This window comes from Anopheles cruzii, chromosome X (assembly GCF_943734635.1).
Source record: "Anopheles cruzii chromosome X, idAnoCruzAS_RS32_06, whole genome shotgun sequence".
Classification (NCBI taxonomy): domain Eukaryota; kingdom Metazoa; phylum Arthropoda; class Insecta; order Diptera; family Culicidae; genus Anopheles; species Anopheles cruzii.
This window is the reverse complement of record NC_069143.1, coordinates 4,675,193-4,693,525: the sequence shown is the minus strand read 5'-3', so window position 1 is coordinate 4,693,525 and position 18,333 is coordinate 4,675,193. Positions and strand designations below refer to the sequence as shown.

Below are 18,333 nucleotides of genomic sequence, written 5' to 3'. Positions count from 1 at the left end.
ACAGAAGGGATGTTGTTCTCTTTGGATTGAAGTTTTGTCAAATAAATTTGTGATGAAGATATTCACTATGCGTCTATCTACGTTTCGGTGTTCGGTGTATTCTTACTGGAGGGCCACACGAAGCAAAAATAAACAATTTTAACGCATTTAACGCTACGACGCATTTCGTTAATCGTCTGAAAGAGCAAATCAATCTACACTAAGGTACGGGTTGCGCCACATAAGCATCTAAATGGGGCCGATATTGTACGGTCAGTCTTACCATGATGAGACCGCATGCAATCCAGCACACGGGTCCCGTTCGGAGTTGCATGCGACACCGAAATTGCATACCATTTTTTCTGTTCGGAAACCTCCCGGAGCAGAAATCTTGTGTACAATTTTGGTGTCTTTCCTGGTACGAACTTTATTAAGATTTAAGATTAAGATGATGACTGCAGTTGCGGTTTACAATCACATGATACAATAGGGTTTGGCAAGGTTTGTCTTACTATTGATTGATTTGCTATTGAACCACGCATCGGAACATTAAGCACTTATCCTTGAAAGGTCAAACGATGCAGCGATCCTTCTTCGTACAATTGCTGCTGCCGTTAACGTTTAACGTTTAAAATATGGTGGAGCATTGTGCTTATTTTTTTATTGTGATTTTTTTGCTATTATTTAATATAGGTGTTTATATTCGAAGTCTTAAAGAGATGTTAAATTTATTCAACACAATCATAATCGCTATGACCAGAATGGCTGAAAAACGTGTCAACATTTATGTAAGTTCTGATTGGTTGGAATTTCTCTTCGTTGTGAAAATTGTGCATTATGGTTTCATTCTTGACACTCTGATTGGTCGAAATTTTACTGACAAGTTTTACGATGTTATATGAAACGTTGCAAGTATTGCGATACAACAGAACACACCTATCTTAAGGACTCCTCCTGAAGCCGTACTTGGTTGAGTGTTCGTGCTGACGCAGTTCTGTAAAGAATAACTCAAAGCAATGTGCCACCCTCGCACGCTAATGCAATGGTCGCCACACTGCAGTAAAAAGTGAAAAGTGTTACGACGGGTGCGAACTACACTATCAAAACGTTTTTACACGAAAATTACTTTGGTACGTTAGTGATTCACTGAAAAAGCTGGTTGTCACATCCGAAATTAACGATGGGATACTTAGAACCAAGTGATAGGGATAATGGTTATGGCATCAGAATGCTTTGTAAGGTGCTTGAAAGCAGAAGTTTGTTTGGCCATGGAATAAGCTTTGTTCATTTACATTGACCCATTTTTCACTGATTGGATTGTTGTTTTTATCACGCCGCGAATTAACCTGGCAACGAAATGTTATAAAGGTTTATATTCGAAGATTTCTTCCATAAGTATCCCGTGCAACATCTGGCGTGGGTTTTCGTTAAGCAAATCCAAACTCTGTAGCGGCATTAAGTGTCAAAACAATGAGGCATCTTGGTGTTCTAAATGCTTTTATTGAAGTAACGTGACAAGCACATACTAGATTTGATTTATTATACATTTACTTATGGACGCGACTTATGGGAGCCGTGATTTTCGGTATGAATAACATCGCATACTTTAATCTTGTGATTAACATGCGAAATCCACTGGTTTTAGGTAGTAATGCATAACGCTTGCTTGTCTCCATGTTTTTTTTGTCAACATCTATGTGAGTCGTATTCAGAATTGGATAACTTTTACAGTGACTATAAATGGATTGCATGCTCGGAGAACATGTGGTTCTCATTCATGAACATGATACACATTGGTACTGTCATAAAATGGTATCTTCTATAATCGGAGAAATATTTTACTTTTATAATATTTTTAAGTTAGGAACTTTTAGTTCTTCTTGATTACAGCGCCATTTGTTCCTCGCATTAAAAACAAAGCCAAAACTATGCGATAATAAAAACATAAAAACGATACTTCATTTCGGAGTTGGGGTAGGTGCGAGTCTCGTAGATACCTTGTCCTAATATGTGACTTTGCTTTTAACGTAAGATGCCCCGACCACTCCCGACGCAAGAAAAAATAGCCACCGACCATTCCGTGGTAGGGAAAGTTTGTTATAATGTCGGGTCGGCTTTTGTATGGCTAAGGCGCGATTTTGACCGGGTAGGAAAGGTACACCTGGGAACACTCTATAATGTACTCGAAAAAGTGTTGACGTGTAGCTTGGGATTCGGATTGATTTTACACTGAACTACACTCTATAGCATTGCATTGAAAATGTTTTATATGGAAAAAGTTAGTTTTGTAGAAAAAACTTTATAAATTTCCACTTTGTTCAAACAATCAGCACGAAACGTTTTTGACTTATTTGGAATCGAACGGCATTAGATTGCAGTTCTCAGCTCAACAGAGCGTACGCCCGCACAGACGTTCTGTCGTTCTGATTGAGTCACACAGGTCGTAACTTATGGATTTTGTTACAATTAGCTACTGCCACTTTTTTCAATTTCGAATTTTTTAACTGGTTTGTGTTATTAAAGTTATGTAGTTTTGAGTTTGAACTCGAAAAATATGTTTTGAGTATATCGTGCTTTGTCTTACATGCATGAATTTAGATATAGTGAGTTACGCTACAGCTACAGCAATGATCGCTCAATATAGAGAGGAAACATTTTTATAATAACAAGTAAATCTATCTGTTCATGTCCCTTGGAGCGTCACTACGTTTAATGGAAACTTTAGTCTCAAAACTACCGATTCAAGCAGCTAAGAAAACGACTGTACGTTAGTTCAAAAGTAGGGTAAGGTTCGAAATTTATATAATACTAAATACGATAAAGATCACGTAAAATTTGTCCGTCCTAGGATTTGCAGTAATTAAGCAATAGCAGTGATATAATAAAAACCTAGTTCAATGTTGATTCCTTGTACGTTCATCTTGTTTAACAGTACCGCAAGTCTATCTTCGTCACACGTCGTACTGTCGACTGCGCCATAGTACAATGAATTATAATGGACAGACATAAGCATCTTTAGTCGATGATTTTATTTACGAAAATGCAAAGTAAAAAGTGTAACAATATTAAGAAACGATGAAACAAAAAAAGTATGTTTGTGTTTATTGTGATGTGTTTCATATTGATCACCTAGCGAAACTCAAGCTGTAGAGGCGGTATCGGGCATCACACGATATGGATGAGTAGTTTTACATTAGTTTCTTTTCCAAGCCTTATTCTAGCTTGGAATCGTATAGTCGAATGAACCAGCTATGAATAACACCAATACTAACAGCATTTGTACCATTGCCACACTCTCATTCGCGCATTTAACTTGTGTTTTGCTTTGTGCCAATGTGTGCTCGGTCTTTGCGCATAAAGCGAATAGGAAAAATATAAACAAACAAAAATAGTCTCCACAAACATCAACGCGCGCGCGTGCTTTTCTGTCGTCCTGTGTGTAAGAGCGGGTTAGCTACTGGTGCGCTGCCAAGGTTTCAGCGACATGTGGGTACGAAAAATTTGATTTGTAGTTCTGTTCACTCTTGAGCAAGTCTGTCATTCTGTCTCACTTCATCTCCTGAAATTGCCAGGTTGTCAAGCTTTTATATTTTTCTTATTGTATTGCTTTTGTATTTTGCGTTGCCGTATGGTTTAGGAGGCCCATTTTCTTAGAGAGCGAAGGGCAGTGTAGGTCGAAGTTTGTGCTTTTAGGACGTATAGTGCTTGGTGCCAGGACCGCTCGGTGGTTGTTGCTTCCGGATAAGAAGTCCTCGGTGCTATATTTTATTATGCTGTTGCGTAGAATGTTCTGATCGGTTTATACGATGTTTGAGTTGGTGGAATCCAACATGACTGTGTGCCATTGTAATTCGAGTGATCGATATCCCGGGTATTAATATATTTTCGTGTTCAGCGAAACGGTTCAGGTTTACATACACAATTTTGCTTCTAACGCGCCCAAAAGTAAACTGTGTGTGCCAAGTAAATTTTTAGTACCTTTCTCACTTGTGACGCTATGCATTACCGGGATTTTATGTTGCCGCTGTATTAATTACGCATCGCAATATATTATATTTTGTATCCACTTCAAGATTGTTTCTCACCAGTTAGGTTCACGAAACTTTAGAGTTCGTTGGTAATACACGTAATAATTTATGTAGGGCCTAGTAGCAGATGAAATATACAACCTCCGCATCACTTAGTGCAGTGCTCACGTCTAAAATTCGTCGTTTAGCATGTTGTGACTATAGAATGGACCTATCACGACGCTTATTAATTATCAATTAAGGACGATTGTAGTCCAAAGTAACTTCATTCGGTGTGTTGTACATGTGCTGTAATTTTGCAAATGTTCATTTATAACGTGGAGTTGATGCTGACAGCCTTCGCCAGAGTTTTGTTGCGGATAGTGAAAGCAGTTGAGTACATCCTTAATAAGTTTATTATTTCACCTGTACTGACCAGCTATCGCCTAGATTTGTAGGATCTACAAGGCGGATCGCCGCTGTTTGTAGGCAACTGTCTGTAGGTTGTATTTATAAGTTGAAATTTAGAATATTATGTTATTCTTTGAACAAGGTTCTGATGATTAAATGATCATTCTGATTGTAGTAATAGTAATGATGGTAGTAGTGTGATGGCTTACATTTTAATTTGCCAAGCTGGAAGGTCTTTGAATTCTTCTCTTATTCTGAAGGAGCTAATTTTGAAGGAGCTGAAACCTAATTGCACTAATTTGCTACTAAAAAAGAAAAGGTTTTTTTTTCAAAAAAACTTCTCCTTATTTCATACAAAACTTTCACTTTTTGTTATTTATTACTAAGTCTTAACCTAAATCTAAACCTAAACTATTTACAGTTTACCAATAATGGATGGAATGGATACATATAATGGAACGTGGTCCCACGGCATTTCTCGTTGTAACGCAAACATAGTTTGATGAGGTGTAGGTTTAGTAGTTCCACTTTGCTTATTTCGTGGACTTCTATTGTATTGTGCCTGGGAGGTAAGTGTAAGGTTAATTTTAGGAATTTGAGGTAGGGTAAAAAGACTTTTTTTTTGGTTCAATTATTTTAATATTGAAATTTTAACAGTGTTTCAAATTTGTTTTTGCAGACTGGTTTACATTCTTCATTACATTCAGCAGATTGCAGCATAGTTCACATACAAAAATTGGGAGCAGTTTTTCGTCTTGGGGAGATGCGATGCGTCTTGGGGAGATGCGGAAAATTGAAAAGAGTTGGGTAAAGAACGCTACCTGCAGGACATCAGTAGTAACCGTGAAACATTCGAGCTAGATCTTCCTATGTGTACCTAATCTCCCGGTTTTGCAGAAATGATTTCAGGACGTATATGAGGCTGTCCGTCATTTCAGAACGAGATCAAATACGTATGCAAAATCGAGTAGTGTGGGACAAGTTTATTCTTCACCTGTAACAAGTTATCTGTTACAAGACATCTGTAACAAGTTATATCAGGTTGGCTAAAAAGTAATCCATTATTTTTTTTGGTAGATGCCCTTACTGATCGATATCTTGTGAAGTATGTATCGTACAGTTTCAAGTTTAGGCTCGTTTTAAAGCTGATACTTTACACTTAAAAAAATGCTTTCATTGTTCTTTGTTTGTTCTATTCGTTTGTGAGTTACAGGGTAATAACAATGGAGGTCAACGCGGAGAAAATTCGGTACATTTTACATTTTTTGTCCGATAAAGGCGAAAACACAAGTTAGGACACTGAAATTTCGCATGGTGCTCATGGTACCGATACTCTAACAGCTAGCTGGGTGAAACTTTGGTTTCGTTGACTCGTTTCAGTCATTTTTGATGTTAAAGGCAGACACGCCATCGAAAATGTCGATAAAATCACAGAAATAATCAAAGTAGATCGGCATGTCAGTAATGAGAGCATCGGCCAGGAGCTAAAGATCAATCATCAAACAGTTTTAAGCCATTTGCGCAAAGCTGGATACACAAAGAAGCTCGATGTTTGGGCGCCACTCCATTGAAAAAACATGATGGCCATCTGCACAGTTTTGGCCCCACGGAATGAAATCGAACCATTTGTTAAACGGATTGGTACTGGGGATGAGAAATGGGTCACTTACGACAATATTGTGTGAAATCGGTCGTGGTCTAAGCGTGGTGAAGCAACTTAACCTGTGTCCAAACCAGAAATAACGGCTAGGAAGGTTCTACTGGGTATATGGTGGGACTTGAAAGGAATCGTTTATTATGAGTCGCATCCGTGTGGCTAAACAATAAATTCAGATCTCTACTACCAACAACTGCACGGTTTGAAGCTAACAATTGACCAGAAACGATCAGATTCGGCCAACGGAAGAGGTTTTGTGTTCCATCAGGATAACGAAATGTCACATACATTTTTAGTGACTTGCCAGAAAGTTCGGGAGTTTGTTAGGGATGTTTTAATGCATCCACCGTATAGTCCGGACCTTGCACTAAGCGATTGACACCTTTTTTGCGCATTATAAAATTTCCTGAGTGATGAAAAACTGAGATCAAAAAAGGATTGTGAAAATGGATTGCTCCAGTTTTTCGCCAATAACGACTAAGTCTGTTACAAAAAAGGCATGATAAGCCTATCTTTGAAAAGACAACAAATTTTCCAACAAAACGGTACATATTTGACGTAAATCGGACCATTGGAAGTATCTTAAATAATGTTTTGAATCTTATCCAAAAATAATGGATTACTTTTTAGCCAGCCTTATAATATTTTCAGTCGATGGGAATCGGAGGGAATATTGTTATTCGAGGGTCGAGGGAATATTGTTATTCTGCTCACAGTGCATTCCAATGGCTATAATTTTGTTATAACTTTTTTCTATGTAGCTGATTGGCCAATTGCTATAGTCCTCAACAGTGTTAGGGTCGTAGTAGTACTTTTGCTTGTTGCCTGGAGTTCAGCAAGTAAGCTAATTTCAATCAGGTTTTGAAAATGCGAGTAATTAGCACTATTGCTTTGTTCGGAATAATGTTAGTTGTCTACTAGCAGCGTCGCATCTCCATTAAATTCGGACGATATCTAGTCGGTCAGTATTGGATGTATTTCATTCTACTGTCTGATCGGATTGTTTGTCATTTTGTCAATTCATGCTTTTAATTAGAATTAGGCTTCAGATATTTTCAACAATGTTAATATTGTATTGGCAGGGGAATGACATGTTTTTTTTCAATCTTAGAAGAACAGACCGGGTCATATTCATTTTGACATGTTATTACTTATTGATTACGTTACTTTAATCAATATTTCTTGTTTGTTGTGAATAAGGGTCAGTGAGCTTTCTTCTTCTTTGTCCCTCTGCCGTGATAAGTGATTCTTTTTCTTATCCGGCTATTACAACCGTTGAGCGGTTTTGGCCTACTGTTGTTGAGACAATCTATCTTGTGTTCTGTAACATTGCTTATTTACAGGCAGAGTTGTTGGTCCCTCGCCGACTCATCCTCATCCTGGTCTGAAATTGATGCTCGGTTTGTTTCGGTATCCTGAATAATTAATAGTATTAGACTACCATCGTAGTTAGCATTTTAATTTTAATTTGTATTGCTTGCTAGCGTGTGTTGTGTTGCAAGGTTAATGGTCCTACCATAAGAGATTATTCATTTACTTTTCTTTCTATTTGTGATTTCCTGCACGCTGATGTTGCAAATCGCTTTAAAGAAACAATTACCAGCACCATGGTCAGTGTAATTGAACACTAACCGGCTGTATAGTATTCTTTTATCTTTATCTTTTTCTGTTTATGAAAGTAGAATCACAAAACAAAAAGTCTCTAGATTCTACTCAAGCTAAGATACCTAGTCTAGGCATTTTGCATTTTACTTATCCTGTACTTGTCTGTTCTTATTCGCAAGTAAGATTTTGTTGGCCTCGTTTTTGTTTCTCGTTTATCGATTTTACTCAATTCGTTTCAACGTTGGTTCTGTGCTGCACAATTGCGCTAAATGATTAAAACTTCCATACAAGCAATCAACTTTAAATCTTAATTCAACTTCTTTACTATGAAGCTTTCACACAAGTATCCCATTCAACTTTTCGATACTGTGACGATATTTCCCACGTTGACTGTTGCTCGATCTCCCTATTTGCGAGGCAGAGAGCTTCATCTGTACGAATGTTTCTAGTGTTTCATCCCCGCGACAAGCGGTAGCGTACACAAATAACCGGTCAGCCATCCATGGCTATCGCTATACTCGAACATATGCAACCGTTTGGCTCACTGCAGCTTCGCTCTGTTAACGGGGGCCGGTCTGCGTAGGTGAAGGATATAATGTCAGCGGCCTTCCAACACCCACAAAATTACCAAGCTCGAAGCTTACTTTTAGCGAGCACGTGCTTTCTTCGTTGCCTGCGCGAGTTGGTAGATTTTTATGCGCACTGTTTACATAAATGCATTGTTTCGATATTTTTTACATACCAATTTGGTAACGGACTATAGTCTGAAATATTTTTTTTCGAGCACGGACTAAACAAACCGTCATAAGCACAAGCATTGTGTGGGTGTATACCGTTTGCAACGGTTGGAAAAGTGAGAAATAGAAACCATAATTGTTAGAAGGTTCCATAAATGTTGACGGTTCCTGAGTAATTGAGGCAAACAAAACACAAAATTCGCAAGACGTTCTATGCTGTTCGGAAAATACAGCGTGCACAGAAACATTCAATGAGCATTATGCACGCGCCCAAATTTATACCCAGTTAGCTGTTCCTAGCGCGCATCGATGCGCCTCCTTTCATCCTTATTTCTCGATTGGGAGGCTTTTCATAGGACTTCTTGGTGACGTATCCGATCAGCTTCTCTTTTCGCTTCCCGTTACTCCTTCTTTTCAGACGATCAGGCTTCCCGGTGACGTATTCGTTCAGTTTCCCTTCCCACCTTACGTTACTCCTCCGTTTCCCGGTGATGTATCCGATCGGCTTCCCTTTTCGCTTCCGCGGATACATGTCAAAATTCGCACCACCTGAGTGTGGCTCGAACTGCTTGAAAATTATCCGAGCTTTTTTATCCCAGATTTTTTATGGGAGCCCCCGTTTGTAAAACTTTCCTACTCACAATCCGGGGTCACAAAACTACGCTGTGCAAAATTTTACGCGGATTGCGTCAGTAGTTTTGGAGAAAATGCGGTACAGACACGCAAACATCCATCCACAAACATCCACCAAAATGCCCAGAACTCCGCCCAATCGTAAATTATTGGGCAATAATCAAATGGAAGTTGAAGAAGACTGGAAAGGTGATGTAGGATGCTGCAGAGATGGCAATAAATTAGAACAAATTAGTTACTGAGGTGGAGCAGAAGATTGTGCAGTCGGTGGGTACAATAATGGCGCGCATTCTACAGAAAGTTCGCAGTTTCATCCGACAACCAACAAAATTAATTTATGAAATTTTTCTGTTAAAGTACAATAAAATACCTTCATTTTGACACCTTGACATGTTTCCTAAGCCAAACCAACCCCGAGATAGAGCTAATTCAATCGTTTCAGATTCTAAGTAGACAATACTTTATCACCATCCCTCTGTCCTTCTGAATAGCCTAAGAAGTTTTCTCGAGATGGATGGTCGTCCGCCTCTCTCACGACATGACAAACCCACCGGAGCCTGGCGGGTCGTATTTGCTTCACAACTGCAATGTACAGCGCGTACAGTTCGCTGTATTAACGGCTCGCGAAGCTCGACATTTCGGTCACCTATCAGTACTGGTGTTTGCATCCTAACGTATGCTTCCTGTCGTTGTTGGTAGCGCTGCTGTTGGTACCACCATGAATTTGGTCTCGTTTATCTGCTGACAGAGACGGTAATTGCAGACATCAGGCAGCCTTTGAACTGTAATGTTTATGTATTAGGTCTAGGTGTTAATTCGTGCGGTTTTTATTCAATATTTATAACCTAATTACAACAACATAACGTATAACTAACTTATTGAAAGTATTGCCCGTCGTTAGCGACGACTTTCTCCCATCTTTCGGGTAATTCCTCGATTCCGTGTCGATAGAAATTCTTATCCTTATCAGCAATCCACTCAAAGACCCATTTTTCTATACTTTCATAAGAGAAGAACCGCTGTGCTGCCAAATCGTTACTCATGTAACGGAACAAATACTAGTCAGAAAGAGCAACATCTGGTGAATAGCGCGGGGGGGTTAATAGTTCCCATCCGACATTTTCGAGATAGGTTTTGACCGGTTTTGCGATGTGGGATCGAGTTTTGCCTTTTGAAAAATCAGCTTATCATGTCTTTTATCCCATTTCCGTAGTTTCATGGCCAAAGCTTTACTTCAAATGGATTAATTGTGGTTTATGGGATTGTCCTTCAACAATTTAATAAGGTTTTAAAAGCTCAAAGTATACCACACCTTTCATATCCCACCATATGCACAGCATAACCTTTGCGCAAGGAATATTTTGCTTTAGTTGCGGTGGCCCTGGTTCACCAAGCTGTATGCAGGGTTTTTTGAGTTTAGGATTCTTGTAATAACTCCCCTTTTCATAACCAGTGACGATTCGGTACAAGAACCCCTTTTGCTGCCGTGCAAGCAGTAATGAAAAAGTACTCCCCGCAAAACTACTCTACAAGGAACAAAACTTGACATGTTCAAATGCTTATAAAAGGTGTTGTTTGCACTTTAGCAAAAAAACATATACTGCGTTAGATGCGTAATGACAGTAGCTGTCAAACACATATTTCATTTCAAAAATATTCGTTATACTTAGTGAGCAGTGCCATGTATTGTAAAACCGCACGAATTAACACCTAGACCTAATAGCATAGGTTTATGTTATCTGCCGCATGGTGAAAATCTGATCAGTGGTAGACTTTCCTCTTCAAAATTCTCCCTGATTGTTCGCTATCTCATTAATAAATGGGATTATTTGCTTCTGCACACTTCTATTTGCTGGTTTAATTGGTGATATTCAGTATCATTGGTGATATTCAGCATTGGTGATATTTCTTTATCGCATTTTTGTGTATAGGGTAGATGCTGCCAAGGTTCCAGTCACAAGGCATCGATTCGCTGCCATCGAAGCTTTGATTCGATGGATCTCGTTGTATAGTATAAGATAGTATATCTTTCCTCCAATTTAACGATCTCCGCTATAATTCTGTCTGCCTGTCTGGTAATTTGTTGTTCTATAGTTGACGGATGATCCTTCGCGTTTCTGCAATGCTCGGTGACAGAAGAAAATTTCTATCCGCCTGTGGAGCCTTCGGCTGCTCGGTAACTTGGTTATTGAGTAGTACATCAAAGTGCTGGGTCGATCGCGAGAGGATCTTTGTCTTCAGCTCCCTTAACGAAAGACTGAGTATCTTACGTTTGTCCGATAAATTCTAGGGTAGGGTGTGAAGACAAAAACGAAAAAGAAAAGGACAAAAACCAAAAACTTATACTGCGTGGGTAATGATAGTAGCTGTGAAACACATATCTCATAAAAAAATTCTGATATTTAGTGAGTAATGAAATCTATTGTAAAATCACAAGGATTTATTGACACACCTAATACATCCGCATCGTGATAACGCGATCTACAATGAATTGCAAAATCTCGTTGTCGGTTAAGCTTGTTCAGGAATGTATGAACAAGAAGAACACAAGACGAAGACATTTCACTTTGTATTGTTCTCGATGCATTGCTCATGACAGAAGCCTGGTTTTTAGTAGTGGTTTTGCTAGCGCTCCGATGAAGATGCGATTGCGGTAAACCGAATGATTTCCTCATAAATTTTGTCTTTGAAATTCACAAACTACCGTGAACTTCATAAAACAGTATTATCAAAAAGAAACAATTGCTAAATAAAAATGATGTTTAAATTTAATATTTTTGTTTTAAATGCTTGTAATGTTAGAGGTAAACATTAAAATCGTCAGCAGATTGTAACATACTGAAAACTAAATCACACAAGTTTTTTATTGGGTTGAATGGTTTTGTTTGTAGTCAATACGATACGACATGTGCACATGCATAGGACGTAAATGTGTGTGTTTTGTTTAATGGAACCGGCTTGATTTTACCTCACAGACACAAGCGTTGTGTTTAAGATAACAGTTAAGAGACACGTTTTAACATGGTCTGTGTTTTAATAATTTACAATCGTGGCTTCATTCACAAGGTGCAACGTATGTGTACTGTCGCTGATGTAAGTGAAAATCATGCTTTTGGCTGCGTTGTGCCTCTGTATTTGCATCACGTGTGTCCGAAGCGATGCACAATGTTGAACACGGGTCACAGAACATCGGTGTTGTTGCTAACAAAAAAAGGGATTTCTTTTCGGTAGCACCGTTCCTTCTACCAGCTAGAATCCAGGTTAAAAATGAACTTTACAACAAACGAAAATTCACGTCAGAGGGATTTACATAAATTCGATTTGTACTGTGTAAATGGCTCATCTGACTTGCTTGCTCAGTATCATTTGTTGGGAGAAAAAGTATATAATTGGATACAGCTGGTTACGACATTCGAATCATTCCACTACACTACACTACACTTTCCACGTAAATGTAAAGGAAAAGTGATTATATCTGTGACACAAGTGAAAAGATAAATCGATGTTTGATAGAGAGCGTAGCCACGGTGGGCTAGTGAGTCAGTATTTGCGTATGAATGGCGTAGATCAGTGTTACGGCTGACAGCATTTATATGTATTAAATTATAGGTGCTTGAACTTTGGCATCTGTTCATGCAGAATCGGTTTCCACCAAACTCGAACCGGAAATGACACAGAGGGTTTGTTTACTAGTTTAGCAAACAATTTGTACAAACTGTGGCACCTCGCCAATTTTACATGTGTGTTAGATATGCGTTAGATTGTCATTAAGAGGATTCATTGATGTCATTAAAGGGATTCATATGGTTGATTGATTGCACGGTCGTTATTGTGCCCTGCTATGATGCGGTTACAGGGTGAGCAAAAAATGCGTACTTTTTCATTTGGTTATAAAACAAAGACGGCCGAATATTTTTAGATGATAGAACTTTTATTTGAAAGGTTAATTCATACTATTTTTTTAATGGAAAACAATTTTGGGTCAAATGTTCACCACGATTGGCTTGGCAGTAGCTCATTCGGTCGATCTATTTTTGAGTACATTTTCGATTGTGTCTGGTCCTATTTCGGCAATAGCAACTTTAATTTGGGTCTTGAGGTTGTCAATAGTTGTTGGTTTGTTCGCGTAAAATAAATATCTATTGTCGTTGTAGCGCCGTCCTGTTGAAACCAAATGCCGTCCAAGTTCTCACCTTCAATAACGCCGAAGAACCAATCAGCCAAAATCCGCACCAGTCACTCGTTGTGGGTGCATTGGCTTTTCTTGCACGATATGTGGGTTTTAAGAATCATAATACTGCTTATAAACATAGCCACCAAGGTGGAAATGAGCTTCAATGAAATGTGCTTTTGATGAATGATTTGAGACCTACCACTTTGGAAAAATGTTTTTCATATTTCCCAATTTTCTGCAACCAAAATTGTATTTTATAACAGCCGTTTCTTTTTATAACCAGATGAAGAAGTGCGCGTTAATTTGCTCACCCTGTACTATATACCCTGTAGTATATAAATTCCAAACAACTATTTGTAACTAGTTCAAGGTCTGATAAATAATGGAGAGCGATGTTTGGATTTCCAGCAAAACAAGCATTTTACTTCTTATTTTATGCCCAACGCTCCAACACCGGTCTAGGAAATCGAACCCAGGCCAGGTCCCAGGACAACGAGAAGCGTTTCTGACTACCCTGAACTACCCAAATTACCGAATGAGCAAAACCAACGAAGATGAGGGAAAACAACTAAGATGGCTTGAAATTTGTATAATGTCCCACATGCACTGTATTGTAAAGTAAATCACGTGCTAGCGTCTATATCTCTTCGACAGTTTGTACATAGCTTAACACTGTGTTGTTATGGATTATTTGAAGATTATAATCACCTATAATTTAATACTCCAACCAGGGTTGCAGGTGAATGTTATGAAAAGATCAGCATTTCCGTAATGTCTAATATATGTTATTGTCTTCCTGTGCATATTCATGCATGTCTCTTGGACTTGCGTATCGTATCGTCTAGGACAGTGGTCTCAAACTCATATGAGTATGTGGGCCGCATTGGAAAGTAACAGCTAGTCAGTGGGCCGCACACATAAAGAAAATGTTTTTTCATTAAATTTAACGCACCCTGATTTGGTTTGGATTTGAAATAAATCGTATCGGTCACTTCTGTGCCGGCAGCTGCATCGACAAGAAACATTTTTTTGTGATTTTTTGCCGACTATCCTGACTAGTATAATGTAATTATATACTGACACACAAAACTGTTTCGCGGGCCACGTGTTTGATACCACTGGTCTAGAACATGTCTATGCATAGCGAGCAGTTTGACCAGTTTCCCAATATTGGCAATGTTATCATTATTCGCGACTGCATCTCGTAAGTGATTAATTCTTCTGCCCGCAGTTTCTTCTGGTTCAAATGAAGGAAGAGTAATCGTTCAGTTTAGATTTTAGCATACAATTAACAATAAATAAGTGAAAAACCTGACGACACTTCAAGACGTGGTTACATGGTTCGTCTCTAATCATAATAGGATGCGCCTAAATACTCATGAAAGATACTTGAAAAAAAAAGGAAAACGGATTGAAGCAATAGAAAATTGTACTTAATTTCCTATTTCTTCCTCTTTGCAAAAACGAATCGGATATTGAAGTTGCGTTTGCGACAATTACAATAGACACAATACCTTTATAATAGCAATAATATTTTAGGTTGTTGTCTGTTGTCTGTCTGTCTGTGTCTGACAAACGGAAGAACTTTGATTAATTCATGTTATTTTTTTTTTGTTTTTTAGAAATCAACATGTAATGTGGAGTGCTGGAAGAAATACAACACATTGACTATAACTTAAACATTTTGTGGAGTAATATACACTCAAAATACCCGTGACGTTTCCTAAAGCTATATGCTCAAATTCCATATCGTGGCTATACGTAAAATAGCGTGTTTTAGTGCTTGTTCATGTGAATTAAATAATAAGTTGGCATACTGGAGTTACGCGTACATTACGTTACGCTTAGTGGAAGTGAACTAAACTACAGACTAGCAGCACGAATAGTTGTGTATTGGTGCAGTCGGTTTGGGCTGGTTATTTTGGTTTTCTCCGTTATTGCGGGTTCTCAAATACTTACCGCAGCATGATGTCAGGTGCAACGCAAGATTGTATACCATCCCGTGGCAATGGCGAAGTGAGTGTGATTAAACCAGAACCGTTGGTTAATGTGCCGGATTCGAACGAATCCTCGCCAGGCAGCAGTAGCCATAATATGCTCGTTGCTACAAACTATCAAATGCAAGTCCCCGCAACTAGTAGCAATAGTAACAGCAACAACGGTAGCACAGGAGTGTCCTCTCGGCGCTTTTCAACGTCACTACAATCATCATCACCGGTTTCCTCCCCGTCACCCACACCGTCCGCCTGTGGTTCTTCAAAGCTGAGCAACGGTTCTGGTAGATTTAACCCAGTGCCATTGGCGGCGACTTTAACCATTGGCAGTAGTGTTATGACAACGGTTAGTAGCTCAGCTGGTGGTATTAGTACTACTGGTAGCAGTAATACGGCGAACTATCACAATTTCATCGGACGGCTGATTAGTAAGGACAACATGTTGCTGATAAGCGAGGACGTAATCGAAGTTGGTCGCAATTCATCCAAGTCGCTGGTCGATTTTCATGTTGGGAAAAACAGCTTCGTCTCTCGAAAGCACTTCATCATTCAACATGATATGAACGACGAGTTTACGCTGTTCTGCCTTAGCAAGAACGGTGTCTTTATTGACAACGTATTTCATCGTAAAAGTGGCGAACCGTACAAATTGCCGAAACTGTAAGTAATTAGCATGTGTAAATTGGATTAGTATTGGATATGTTTTGTGATTTCACATTGAATACACATTATTAGTAAAGAAATATGTGTTAGGTTATTTTTACTTTCATTAATCACCTTTCACCTTTCTTACCTTCATAAATCATCTTTCTACATTTCAATGCATGTTTATTTCTTGTATGTCTTCTTGTAAAAAAACGGAATTTGTTCGTAATTCAGAAACTCTATATATATTTTTCTAAATTCATTTGAGGAGGATATACCATGGTACTGTCAACATGACCTTGATTTTTAACTTGCTGTAACGTGTTTTTTTCAGTTTGTGGCCATATTTATACAAGGTTAACCTTTATCACTCGATTATTCACTCGATTGGTGGGTCGTGTCCGAGTCGTAAGCGTAGATTCATGTCTCATCGTCAGCATAGATTCATGTCTAGTTATGACGTGGTTAATTTTGTTTGTTTTCATGCTTTCAATTTTCCGATTTGCGTCAAATATGCACATGACAAATGGCTTAAAACTATTTGATTCTTAATCTTTAGGTTCTGGTCGATGCTCTGACTACTAACATGCCGATCAACTTTGATTGCCGATGCCGATCAACATGCCGGCTTTAACATAACTGACACGGGTCGACAAAACCAAAATTTCACGTAGCTAGCTGTTAGAGTATCGGCACCATAAATATCATGCAAAATTTCAGCTGCCTAGCTTGAATTTTCGCCTTTTTCAAAGAAAAATTGTAAAATGTACCGAATTTTCTCTATGGTGACTTCCATTGTTAACACCCTGTAACTCACAAACGAATGGAACAAACAATAAATAGTGAAAGCATCTGTTTAAGTGTAAAGTATCAGCTTTAAAACGAGCCCAAAACTTGAAACTGTACAATCGATACTTCACGAGCTATCGATCACTAAAGCATCTATCGTGAAAAACGTCGATTGGCTTTTCTCCAACCTAATATATAGAGTGTGTTTTAAAATTACAACTACAGTATCAATAGTATTTATAGTATTGATCATAGTGGTGCACGATTGGCTTGGAAGCTGTCAGAAAATGCATTTAACGCTTGAAACGTTAATCACATAACGGTTTGGAATCATTTATAAAGAGCAGGTTTATCGTAAAAGCTCGATACTTGAGTGGCATATTAATAGGTACGTTCTGTTGTTTGATGAAACTGAAAAGTTTGATTTTCCGAAGTACCAACATTGAAACCCTAATCTAAAAACTAAACCTGCTCATATCTTCCCTGCTAGATCTAACCATTTTTGAAGCGACTTATTTCTGAAAATGAGGAATGGATTAAATATGAGAAGAATCAACGCAAGCGCGGACATGATTAAAACATGATTAAAGCAGGTGATCTGTCACACAAAACACTTCAAATCATGAATTGACGGCTAACAATGCTCTGCGTTTGATGGGATTGAAATTTGGTTAGAATGTTTTGGTGCATCCACAATATAGTACGGATCATATCCGACTACTATTTTTTGGTCCTTGTCAAATTCTCTTAATGGTATAAAATTGGTTAAGCGAGAGCCAGTAAAAACTGGTAAATCACAGAAGTTCTACACCGATTTAAATATGAAGTTACCCGAAAAATGAAAAAAGGTAACGATAACAACGGCCAATATGTTTTTTAGTAAAAACATTGTTTATAAAAATCATAAAATAGGCAAAATTTTTTACTTTATCCTACATCACTACCAGTATATTAGTATTAAATCGTTACAAATATGTTAGTTGTCATTGATTGTATGTATTCATTATACTATCAATAATAATTGCTTACATTAATACAAATTTTGTTTTTATTTCCTTGTAGATGCAGTATCCGCTTTCCAAGTACGAATATCAAAATCCAGTTCGAAAATCTGATTGATCTAGCCAACAATGGTATTATGATCGATTTAAACGAGCATACACCAGTAAAAATCACTGGCTGTCCCATGAGCATCCCACTGCAAAATATCACCAGCAATAGCGTGGGCAGCGGCGGTAGCAGTACCAGCACCGGTGGTGCTCTCTGCGTTTCGGGCAACAAATCACCATCGTGCAGCGTAATCTATGCGCCACTAAAAATTTCGATTCCTTCCGAGCAGGGGGCTAGCGGTGGAACCGGACAGGGCCTTCTGAACGACATTCCGCGTGGACGCTGTCGTGGTAGTCTTGTTGGTGGCGTAAGTGGAGGAAGTGGTGGTCGTGGTAGTGACATACACGGCGGTGGTGGAGGAAGTGTCGGCAGCGGCTACCCGTCGCCGACGGGTACGATAAGTGCTGCAAATAGCTGCCCAACTAGTCCTAGGCAAAACGTCCACGACTTTGCCCAGTACAGTAGCAATCATCATCATCATCATCATCATAGCAACATTAGTCACTCTACTGGCACCAATACCAACAACAACAATTATTCTGTAGGTGTATGCTAACATATGCGCATATATATGATCAATTTACTTTATGTT

General features: G+C 38.6%; 1 protein-coding gene across 6 annotated transcripts in view; it reads left to right on the top strand.

Annotated features, from left to right (window-relative positions):
• The first annotated feature begins 989 nt into the window (after nt 1–989).
• Nucleotides 990–18,333, top strand: part of LOC128267389 (forkhead box protein K1-like) — a 24,711-nt gene continuing 7,367 nt past the window's right edge. Inside the window, exons 1-4 of one of the 6 annotated variants that reach the window (XM_053004218.1) lie at nt 990–1,109; nt 4,819–4,966; nt 14,826–15,857; nt 17,694–18,282. In XM_053004218.1, coding sequence (XP_052860178.1) covers nt 15,169–15,857; nt 17,694–18,282 — 1,278 coding nt within the window. In that variant the 5' untranslated portion in view covers nt 990–1,109; nt 4,819–4,966; nt 14,826–15,168. Of the gene's footprint in view, nt 1,110–2,682; nt 2,764–3,554; nt 3,826–4,260; nt 4,379–4,444; nt 4,490–4,818; nt 4,967–14,825; nt 15,858–17,693; nt 18,283–18,333 lie in introns of those variants that run through there. The other 5 variants (XM_053004241.1, XM_053004226.1, XM_053004249.1 and 2 more) reach the window with 5 other exon arrangements.